This window comes from Gadus chalcogrammus, chromosome 7, assembly GCF_026213295.1.
Source record: "Gadus chalcogrammus isolate NIFS_2021 chromosome 7, NIFS_Gcha_1.0, whole genome shotgun sequence".
Lineage (NCBI taxonomy): Eukaryota > Metazoa > Chordata > Actinopteri > Gadiformes > Gadidae > Gadus > Gadus chalcogrammus.
The window spans coordinates 28025810-28037241 of record NC_079418.1 but is presented as its reverse complement, the minus strand read 5'-3'; the positions used below and the strand labels follow the sequence as shown (position 1 = coordinate 28037241).

Below are 11432 nucleotides of genomic sequence, written 5' to 3'. Positions count from 1 at the left end.
ATCATAATTGAAACCATGATTATTCTCATAATCACTGAAGAAAATCTAATGTTTTTGCCATTTCATTTATTTTTATTTTAGATTTTTATTTTCTATTTTTATTAAAGTTTAAATGAGCTAACCTACACCGTGGTGAATTGTGTGACTACAATGATGGGTGAAGGTGAGACTTTTGAGAATGAAAGTACAGTATTACTCTTGTAACTACGACTATATACTATAAATAATTATCACCAGGGTAACACGATAGACTACTATTGATTATTAATGATGAAACGTCTGTTCTAGTACATCCATGACCAATACATGGAACTGAGCCTTTAAAAATGCTTTGACAACACGGTGATACACAAGGTCATGTGACGAATATCCAATGGAAAATGGAAAAATACCATGGAACCAATGCTAATAATAGTACATGAATATAGGTTTTCCAGAGGAAGTGGGGTTAATCAGATATTCATTTGGGAGCATTAAGTCAGTAGTTAAGGCTGAAGATATTTTAGGAATATAGATGGTGTATCTAGGCCTAACTGCACCATGGATCTGTAACGTTAAAACTTTATTTCGGTAATGGGGGGGGCTACAATAGATCATATATATATATGTCCGATACACTTCGTAGCCCTCATGCGTAATGTGATTTCGTAGGTCTCTGATAGGATCTATTTTATTGTCCAAGAAAAACGGTTATCAATATTCAACTTTTTCATAATAAATGCTGAAAATTATCTGGGGTAGGGCCTATGCTGTTTGTCCACAAAGGGGCGCCGTAAACACGTTATGGTCGGACTATAAGTCCCTTTGAAATCGCGTCTACCTCTTGCGTTAACGCGGTAGATGATCCTCATGATTTATTTTATATTTTAAATTGGTTCCAGAAAGATGAATTATTCTAGTGAAATAAACTAACCCAACGAGTATAGAATACATGTAAATGATAACCCAAATTCTGTAACACATAAGGCATACATTTATATATATTTACACCCACTTTATTGCAGACAAATTTCCTTACATCAAAAACCATTATACTATTGAAGAGAACTGCTCCAAGGGATATTCAGGGTAAAAACAGGTTATCTAGTCAAAACATCCGGAGAACTCAGAATTGGAGAAGACCAACATGCATGCCTTGATTCTACACACGCACACACACACACAACACTGAACACCAGCGACCAAACATTTTAGTAGGTTAGCTCCAAGACAAGATAAAACCAGAGTGACTCGACTACATTTCAAGTATTCCCATCCCTCCAATTACTGCAACATTCACACAGCAAATGAGGTGGCTCCTTTTTAAAACAAATAAATAAAATAATGCATGCTTTGAAAAAGGTCAACAAGAGACAGTGTAGCAACAAGCCCAACAGAGGAATGATAGAGGCCCTTCTACATCACAACAACCACCGACCAGGTGGTACAAATAAATACGAGAGGGTAAAAAGGCAGCCAGCTTGCCTTAGAGAAGACACAACAAAACAAATATAACTACAATATATCCAAGTGTATAATCATTGTAACCATGTACGATTTCCCAAAATACTTTCAATAGACACCAAACTATTTCCCAGCCTTAAGTTGTCAACTAGGCAACAAAAGATGCCCGTGTGGCATCACGATATAGACGGACGGACATAAAATGGAATTTCTTGATAACATGTTTTGATCCTTTTCTCCCCGCTGTACATCCGTGTTCCGATGGAGGAGGCGTGGCCTCGTGCGGCCCGGTTGGTGGAACGGTAACCTAGGTGACCATGTACTCCTGCCTCTTGTTGAGGCGGACCTGGCACAGCGAGACGGCGCCCACGGCCACGTAGACAGCCGCCGCGATGAAGCAGTTGATGCCCACCTGGTTGTACAGGCTGTAGATGGCCTGGGGAGGGAACTTACTGCGGACCACAACGAGGAGCAGGGTTTAGAAAGGGGTGAATGTTGTGGCTCTATATTTAAAGAGGACGGGGGGAAGAGAACACGTGCTCTTTCGCGTCAACGCCCTGCAGCGTATTACTGATAGAACAATGACCATATGATCGGGAGAAAAAAAATCTATATTGATGAATAAAAAAAAACGACATAAAATGACAATAAGCAATGGCTCACATTAACTTCCCCAACAATGTTACCGGTATGTATTTGCGTGTGCAGGCGTTGACATTACTAACTAAAAATCAAATAAAATTGATAATATCAAGCGAAAAATATGTTTGATCATAAAACAAAAGCCTTTGAGCTGAGGTGTTGGATGAAATTCCAGTGTGCCAGCTTCCTGAACATCTTTTTGGAGAATTTGCATCAACTGTTGAATTGTCATGTGATACAGGCATCAGGCTATTAGGGCAGTTTGTTTATAGGATTGTCTACGAACTGCTGACACTAAATGGAGATATAGAGCAGCACCATATTTTGTGTGGTAAGAGTAGTGTCCGCAAGAATGACGTGGTGAATAACCGAGTGAAACTCTACCCAAGTAACAAGCTCAGCCGCCGGACACACTAAAGAGTGGGTGGAGGTTTACAGCTGAGGCAGAAAATGTGTATTGTCAGTATTAATCAAGACAAAAGTAAGAGGCCTTTTCTGGCATAATAACTATAAAGATTTCATGGCATGACATTTGTAATAATCTCTCAACATCACCATGTGCTGCAATACTCATTAATTTTAGTATAGATGTCAGTATAGATTTCTTCAAATGTCTTTATAGTGGTGTGATGAGACGACATCACTTACTCATTCCGAATGTCCTCTTCAGTAAAGGGAACATCTTCGATCAGTACAGCTGACTTGGCACTGAAGAAAATACCCAGCATTCCCTGATAGGGTAGAAACGACAAACAATTCAATTCAATTTTAATTGTATAGCCCTTAATCACCATTAGTCTCAAAGGGCTTAACAGGCCAAATATTTGTGACACCCCCCTTCACCCATGCCCCCACACGGGCAAGCAGGTCAGTTAAAACCAATCAAACATTAAACACATGGTGGCTTTATACAATATGACTTGGCCTATAGGATATGGTGGCTTTATACAATATGACTTGGCCTATAGGACATGACCTGATGACACACGATCGCTATACGTCACGACACAAGCTAATCATGATCCATGAATAAATTGCAGTCAACCATCGATTCCTTCACAAGGGAATGCTGTGCATTGTAATACTGTCCACATTGCGTGTGCCTGCTCTTGTCCCAAGCATTAAGCATGTTTTACTCTGACTGAATTGGCTCATCGTGGACTGTCAGAGGTTCATACAGTAGTGACTGTAACAGGCGGAAGCTCCTCACTCACGTCTGTGGTCACATGACCATCAGGTCCCGCCTTCGTGACATTACATGCTACCTTTAACGTTAGCATAGTGTTAACTAGAGAAATAACGATATACTGCTTTATTAATAATTGCATGGGCTGATAGTCGGCTAGGCCTCACTCGGTTGAGTTTGGTTAAATAAGGAGTTTCATCTAGAAGGGTGACACTCGTCATCCATTTTAAAATCGTCATTAGTTCGAGGAATATAACTACATTTATGCAACGTTATAGTCTTGGTAAATAAAAACAGTTGCATGACACGTCTTGCACAGGGCAATATGTCCTGATTACAAAAACGACCTTACTATAATCTGACCTGAAGCCATATTATTTTGCTCTGCGTTACAACCAGCCCTTAATCTACTTACCAGCATGATCACTCCCCAAATGCTGATCACTATTCCACATGCTGCCATCTTAGGTCCGCAGAACAAAAGGGACGGCATGTTTACGTTCCTCTAATCGATCCAAATAAGTGTTTTTAATACAAGAAACGCCGTTTCATCGAAGGTTGACTGTCGGTCCAGGCCCCATCAGTTTTCTCTGGTTGGTTGAGAAGTGTTCGGCAAATTTCGGCCACAATCGTTCTCTGAAACCAGAGAACCAATCATAATCTTTCAAGAAATAAACCCCGCCTATTTCCTTTAGATCCACCAATGAGATTCAAGTAGCAAATTCGCGCAGTATTCCTTTTATACCTCAACATTCGCAAACATGTTTGTACTTTGCGATATTTAGTTAATCTACAACCAATATAGGTATAGATAGCTTTCATTTAAACAAATACATTTGCACTTCCGGCGTCTCGGTTTTTGAGCGATAATCCGTCAACCTCAATGGAAGCCCGCTAACGAAACCTACGGATGCATTCTCAAGCTAGCAGTTAGCACTGTGCATTGTTTATGTTTTGAAGGAAGAAAATCAAACTATAAACCAACTTTCTGAAATACCTCATCAAAATGACTTCTGCCTCTGCGAAAGTAAGTCCTAGCCTAATACCCCATGGTTTCACAAAGCAGCTTTTGAACGTAAAATACAAATGAAGCTTCTGCTTAAGAGTGTCAATCGCTACTGAAACACCTATCGGCCGATTGATTATTTTCCATATCGCTGAATGGGGCGCTTGCTTTTATGTTCTCTGTGATCTCTTATTGTCGATGTTGGGTATCTGGCAGGTGGGCGAAATCTTCTCAGCAGCGGGGGCTGCCTTCACGAAGCTGGGGGAGCTAACCATGCAGCTGCACCCCGTGTCGGACTCCAGTCCTGCAGGGTAAGACACAAACCCATTGATACAGTAACACTGTGATACTCACACCCCTTTCTGTTTCATCCTTCTTTTTATTCCGTGCAAAACAGCGTATCTCAACTAGAAATGTCTTACTTTTGCATCAATTGCCTCGACGTCAAGACACAATTGCCTTTGCATTTTCTTTCTATTTTGTAATGTTGTTGTGGTTATAGTTTAGTAATCCGGCGCAAGATGACATCTCGCACATTTGTTTGGCACATTCTCATCATCATTTATTTTGATTCCAGAGCCAAGTGGACAGAGACAGAAATCGAACTACTTCGGTTGGCAGTGAAACGCTTTGGCGATGACCTGAACAACATAAGCACAGTGATTAAAGAACGAACGGTGTAAGTCTTAACACCTCTCTCATTGAAGTGCGTGAGCGGTTGAGTGATGGAAGTGAAAGATATTTATACATCAATCAAAAAAATCCTATTAGTTTGCACTGCTTGGTGACAATAACATTTCCATGAGCATTGTATTTGTTGGTCCATAAAGGTTATTTAGTTTATCCCATTGTATGTAACAATACAATGTGTTTTTTACAAAACACTTTAAATATCCTTGAGCAACTTCACTTGCCCATGTGCACATGGACACAACGCCAATTCAGCTCAAGCAGACTGGCCTGTATTGGTGAATGATAAGCATATCTGTGTGACCAGAGTATCATGTAATCAAACATCCGTGTGTGTCCCAACCTGTGCAGAGCCCAGATAAAGAGCACGGTGAAGAGGAAGCTGTACGAGGACAGCAGGGTCCCCATCTCCTCGGAGTCCCCCAAGAAGACCATGAAGAAAACCACGGTCGCCATGGCAGCCCCGCCCACACAACCCGCCCCCACCATGATTGCCGTACAATCCTCGCAGGTCGTCGTGGCGACCGGAATGCAGAACAGCCCCTCTATGGCCCCGCCCATCAAGAAGCAGAAAACTGCAGGTGAGGTTTCTTTGTTCTTTGTACAAATGTATTCTTCAGTTATTCTTGCAGTAAGTAACCACAGTTGCTACACCATGCATTAAGGTGTGGTACTTTGCATCATTATTGTAAGCTCTCTTTTAGACCGTACGCATTGAATGATGTAAAGGGAGGAACATGAGAATACCTAAGTTTACAAATGTTTGTCTGTTTATGCTCATCGGGAATAATTGAAACAACCCCCTGGCATTTTGTATGTTATGCAATGAATTGGATTGGATTGCTGCCTTTCTCTCCCCAGTGTCATCATCCCCAGTCTGAATCCTATCAGTTGTGATGGAGATGACTGTGTCCAAGTAGCTTGTGCCTCTCCCTAATCCCTTGTTCCATATTTCCTCTCCTCCTCCTCCTCCTCCTCCTCCTCCTCCTCTACGCGTGCAGACGTGACGCTCAGTGCCCTGAACGACTCGGACGTCAACAGTGACCTGGTCGAGGGCCTCGGCTCTTCCAGCAAGAAACTCAACTTTGACCAAGGTGAACCAACACAGTTCTTATACCTTCGGTGGGGTTAAGAAGGGATCAGTGGCTGGTAAAGTGTGATGTCATTTTTTGTTTTATTTTAATTAAACATTAATAGTAAATCAGTTTGATCCCAATTCTCCCAATGTATACATGTATAACGTGGGGATGGTGGTTAGGAGGTTTGTGTTCCAGCTGACTTCTGGGTTTGAATCCCCAATGTCTACAGTCTAACCTGTAGTTGTCCTTTAGCACGATGCTACCTATCCCCTACTGACTAAACGGTCATTAGTTATGATGACATGATGTGACCCAGGTGATGTTGGGCCTTCTTTATCAAGCAGCCATCTTGGTTCTATGCGTGGCTGGGCGGGGGCCAACCGAATGTGTCTGTCAGGTGAATAAGGCTCACTAAGCTCCAGTGAGTGAAACAAACCCTGACAAACCTGAACAAATCCACCGCATCTTATTCGACTCCTGGCAGCGTTGTCACTCGGCTGCCGGACTAATCAACGGGAGCTTTCCAAGGAACGAAAGAAAGTAAAATCGCAGAGCTTAAATTATTTAATGGCACCACTTTCGCTCACAAATGAAGGCATCAATCTTTGTGCACAGATTGTTTTCAATGCACAAAGAAACGTTTGCCGGTGCTCCCTCTCGAGCACATATCACACACACTTATTCGCACCACTATCATGACACATTCTCCAAGAGCACCGTAGCATATCTTTTATCGTCATATTATCCATGGGGATATTTTATTTTATTTATCATCTCGTTTACGTTGTATGTATTTAATGTGTCGAGCGACTGCGGCTTTGAATTTCCCCCTCGGAATCAATAATGTATTCATCTGTCTGTCATGGCAGGGGGACGTGGCACTAATGCCAAGGTGACGCGCTCCGTTCCCCCCTCAGCCATCTAACCAGCCCTCCTCTGCCCTCTCCCCCCACCTCCAGAGAGCCTCAACCTGGACTCCAGCCTCATCATGAACTCCAGCGATCTCCCTCTGCTTTCCCGCTGAGCTCCGCCCCGCGCCGCGCCGCTCCGAGTCTCCGACTTGAGGACGCTCCCAAAGGACCCCCCGAAACCAAGCAGACTGAATCAGCCGGGCCCTGGAGGGGGACCCCCACAGGGGACCCAGGCTCAGGAGCTTCCGAGCTACGGTTCTGTCGTTCTGTGTGAAACTATCCTGGACAGAACTCTGACCATAAACAAAACGAACATTACTCGGTTGTCAAAACGAACATTACTCGTTTTCTTTTCGTGTGGGGAGGGGGGAGGGGGCGGGTTTTCAAGACCATTTTTATTGTTATTTATCTTTTAGGAAAAAAATATGTACGGATAAATAGCGTATCAAATTGTAGCTTTTTGTTAGTTATGGGTAGGAATAGTAGTAACCAGCCAGCCACTACAAAGATTTTAGTACTTTTATATAACACAATGGACGCTCCTGGTTGAAGAAGACACAATACTTTGATATAGCGAACACATAACTTTTTTATTTTTTAAGGTTTGTGTACAAAATTATGAACAATATTGTTTTTGCCTAGTCAGTTTGAATATGGGTCTGTTAAAATCAGATATCCATTTTCACATACATGGCTGGAGGATCTGAAATCACAACTGGTTCTGTTTAAATATTATACATATATGTCATGCTAACACAACGACATAGTGCTCTGGTTTCATTAAGAATTATGTTCAGATTGATGGAGTTATAGGCTTTAATTTGATAGAATTAATCTACCAGACCAGTATTTTAATTTTAAGAAGGTTGTTAAATGATGGTCAACATATCAAAGGTTTCCTAAAAAGAAAAATGTGTGTGTAGATGATGTGGTGTATTTGACATTGTATAGTGGCACCTATTCCCCCCTGAAGAGCTTACTGTGTACCTTATGATAATCAAGATAATCGTTTCAATATACCAACACCTGCCATGAGTAATGTATTAACCGACTTTTCATGCTGTTTAGTAAAAACTAAAACGGTCTCGCGTCTCATATGTACAGTATATTTACACATACAGTTTGTGCAGATGTTCTAATAGTGAGAACTACCTACCTTCTACCTCAAAGACATTTAGCTATTTGATTCCCTTGGACTTGGAAAGGCCAGAAAAAATAAGAAATTCATAAAAAGGCTTCGGTATAATACAATTTATTCAATACTTTTCATATACAATATATAATAAGGTGTATTTGCATTATTTTCACTATAAAATGTATCATTCTTTGTACATATTACAGCCAGGGGACACTCAGAATGGAATGAATGAAAATATATATATTTAAAAAAATACATAATATTTTGTCATATGTAGAGAAAGAAAAAATAGCTCTATGTGCAGTTGTAGATGTGCTTTCACAATACATTTCTCATGATTCTGTCCTAATAACATGTATGCTGAAGCTGCTTCATTCAACACTCAATATCATTTAAGAGTTCAGGAATCATTGTAATCAATGGCTTCGGGGCTTTAAGGGCATTTACGTTTCAGAGTTGAACGTATCCCAAGAAACAGATGGGCGTGACACATGAACGTCCACGGTTTGCCAGACCTCAAACACACATGGATCTCAACACCACAGTGATGTCATAACACAGACGCATTCCAGGGTAGAATCCCATTCCACCTTACTCATAAACACAGAAATATGATGATTGCAACCATAGGAAATTAAAAGGCCTTCGACAAGAACACGGCAACAACTGTGAAACCAGTAAGGAAAATCCATCCAGAGCAAGGAAATGTAAATACATTTGGACTAGCATTTTAGTTTACCCTTGCTTGCTTCAAAAGTGAATTCCTCGTGACTACAGTTCCATTGTGTACGTGTTTCACGTATGCTCTCAATCGTCGTATGGAGTACCGTGACATTTTTAGTTCAAATGATAACATTCAAAAAACAATGCGTCTCGAAATTGGAGAATATCTTTGGATTTCGGCATTATCTGATTTTTCTGGGACTACGGAAGAGTATGGCGGTTTGAGGAATAGTATTGATTTAAACCAGAATGAAGAGGTTTTGTATATTTATTGCTGACGAAGGCCAAAAATAACCTGTGAGATAAAGTACTCTGTGAAGTCCTCCGAAAGACATAGAGCCCGAGGACGCTGATCTCCCAAGGACACAGACCTCCAGATTATAGTGTTGCTGTCACCTCTTGTCATCCCAAGATATTGAAACTCTGCCGAGCACATGTATCAAACACAGACAAACAAGCCTCTTCTTATTTAAATGGGAAACCTATCTGTATGTTAACAATCACAATAACTCCCACTGCACAGAATGAGAAGTACACAATAAGACCTTTTCATTTTCTCACCTTAAACAAAATATTATCTTCAGAGGTCTAATCCATACAAAGGACTTCCAGGATGATTTAATTTAGCCTTAGATACATCGAGCTAATCCACTGTATGGACAGAAAACACTTTAAACAGGATTAAAGCTGAACGACATGACTATACAACAAAGAAAGTATAAATATTGGGTTTGGCAATTTATGTGTACAGCAGTGTATCCTGATGGGCTAGAACTTTATTGACTGAAAAAATATACAATTTGATAGTTTTAAACCAAAGGGGGACATTTTTAAAGAAATGTTGAACTTCCATCCACAGCAAGCATTACACTGTTTACTTTACAAACGGTACTTCTCGAGATAGCAATTCACAACACTTAGACCTAGGATCCTTTTAAGAAAATTGGCTTGGGAAAATGCTAATTCCTCTAACTCAGGAATTCCTAGTGATTGTCCTGAAAAAAATCATTTTTTTGAAATCCCAAAACACAGCTGGACAACAAGAAAGCAAAACAACAGATAATATTCCATCCAACCAACAACAATGTCTTTGATCCATAACAGATACACTTTTGAGTTTACAAATTACTTTTCAGGAAAAAAAAATAATAATAATAATAACACTAAGCAAATATTGCGTAAAATTTTGTGCTGCACACTTTATGGAACACTGCTCATAAAGATGGAAAAAAAAACGATGCTGTATCTAATAATGTGCAAACTGGTAAAAGTGACTAAAATCTGTTCCTTTTAAATTCTTATTTTTTTAAATAGTTACATATTTAAAAAGTGGAAAGTCACATAAAGCAGATTTTTTTTTTTTTCAACGTCACATTTTTACGAGCACGTGACAACATATCAAATGTATGTTGTCATTCACTCATATCAATACTTATGATACTTATTTTGGTTTGTTGTTTAGCTTTAAATATCTTGCATTATTCCCGGTGCATAAAGCGACTATATCTGACTTCAGGCCTTTCGACACCAAAAGGAATTAGATGGAATAAGCTCAGGAAATCTTCTATTTCCATTGTTATGAAAAAATGAGGGCTTCATTCTGAAAACCAAGACCACATAAAAATACAAATGAACGATGATGTGATACTGAGGAATGCATGCATTCTCAAAGCCCGCTTGTAAGACCTCTTTTTGACATCTCGCGTGCTTATGACACGTGTAGATTTGGATACTTCATACAAACTACTGCAAAAAGGAAACACGTAAAGAGATTTGTTTGGGGGATTCACTATACAAAATAAAACAAAAGAATACCCCTGGCTAAAGAGAAAAAGGCAGGAATGCTAGTCGTAGCGAATCCTGTTCATGTGTACAGTATTCACATATAGATACAATATCAACATAGAAACACAGAGCCAAAGGGCTCCACTACATGGGTGCTTCCTTCCACCCAAAACCCCCTCAGATAGTTCAGCTAAAGCCCTTCATAACCGACGTTTAATGGTGCGTCTTTTCAACGGTCATAAAACCGAATCTCGGCTCTGACCTAGGTACTGAGAACTGAGGCGTAGATGCGACTTGAAGACACTTCTGGAAGAAACGTATACACTGGAGAAACTAGAATTTACGTCACTAAGCAACACGTACACAGAAGTAGAGTGACGTGCCTTGAACATGGCTCTGGCAGAAGAACGTTGATGATATAGCGCGGAGACAGTACAGAACGGAACCGGGTTTTCTCTTATTTGGTTTTCGTTTACTGTTCTTAATAATCATCCACCCTAGTCTAACTTGAAAGGTTTTATCTGCCCCGCACGGCTCCCAACATCTTGATTAGAACTCAAGAACTCAAACAGAACGCGTTTCGGAGTTAAATGCGTTTCGCCCTCAAAACATTCCAAATATGGAAAGTTAAGAATACAGAAGTTCGGTCTAGTTTGAGCGGTCAAATCAAATTTAAACTACACCCCCTGGCTATCTAGGTGTGAGCCCTTCATGTATCCCAACAGCACAACAATGCAAGGTCTCCTATGTCGACTCCCCACTCAATGGGAAACAGACCACAGCGAAGATGTCTGAGCAGCTGGACCGATAGCACTCCTAGCAGCATCCT

At 40.5% G+C, this 11432-nt stretch overlaps 3 protein-coding genes across 6 annotated transcripts in view; 1 reads left to right on the top strand and 2 right to left on the bottom strand.

Annotated features, from left to right (window-relative positions):
* Positions 1-117: 117 nt before the first annotated feature.
* On the bottom strand, positions 118-3903 carry rnasekb (ribonuclease, RNase K b). Its single transcript, XM_056595488.1, has 3 exons — positions 3687-3903; positions 2734-2816; positions 118-1895 (listed from the first exon to the last, which is right to left on the bottom strand). The coding sequence occupies exons 1-3, from the start codon at positions 3762-3764 to the stop codon at positions 1751-1753; spliced, it is 306 nt and encodes a 101-aa protein (XP_056451463.1). The 5' UTR covers positions 3765-3903; the 3' UTR covers positions 118-1750.
* A 52-nt stretch (positions 3904-3955) lies between these two features.
* Positions 3956-8349, top strand: c7h17orf49 (chromosome 7 C17orf49 homolog). The gene is made up of 6 exons (XM_056595487.1): positions 3956-4298; positions 4494-4588; positions 4855-4956; positions 5319-5548; positions 5969-6061; positions 7006-8349. Exons 1-6 carry the CDS (start codon positions 4278-4280, stop codon positions 7068-7070), a joined length of 606 nt encoding a protein of 201 aa, XP_056451462.1. The 5' UTR covers positions 3956-4277; the 3' UTR covers positions 7071-8349.
* A 915-nt stretch (positions 8350-9264) lies between these two features.
* LOC130386524 (P2R1A-PPP2R2A-interacting phosphatase regulator 1) overlaps positions 9265-11432 on the bottom strand; it is a 7091-nt gene continuing 4923 nt past the window's right edge. For all 4 annotated transcript variants that reach the window (XM_056595486.1, XM_056595484.1, XM_056595485.1 and 1 more), the window contains one exon: positions 9265-11432. This exon is cut by the window's right edge and continues 569 nt beyond it. The gene's annotated coding sequence lies outside the window, so the exon portion shown is untranslated.

What these genes read in the sequence shown, in the direction of transcription:
- rnasekb (XM_056595488.1), bottom strand. Translation starts at nt 3,764, where the DNA reads ATGCCGTCCCTTTTGTTCTGCGGACCTAAGATGGCAGCATGTGGAATA. An exon ending in TTTGGGGAGTGATCATGCTG is followed by an intron (nt 2,817 to 3,686) that starts GTAAGTAGATTA and finishes CTACCCTATCAG; the next exon opens with GGAATGCTGGGTATTTTCTT. An exon ending in GAAGAGGACATTCGGAATGA is followed by an intron (nt 1,896 to 2,733) that starts GTAAGTGATGTC and finishes TGTGGTCCGCAG; the next exon opens with TAAGTTCCCTCCCCAGGCCA.
- c7h17orf49 (XM_056595487.1), top strand. Translation starts at nt 4,278, where the DNA reads ATGACTTCTGCCTCTGCGAAA. An exon ending in GTGATTAAAGAACGAACGGT is followed by an intron (nt 4,957 to 5,318) that starts GTAAGTCTTAAC and finishes CAACCTGTGCAG; the next exon opens with AGCCCAGATAAAGAGCACGG. An exon ending in GAAACTCAACTTTGACCAAG is followed by an intron (nt 6,062 to 7,005) that starts GTGAACCAACAC and finishes CCCCACCTCCAG; the next exon opens with AGAGCCTCAACCTGGACTCC.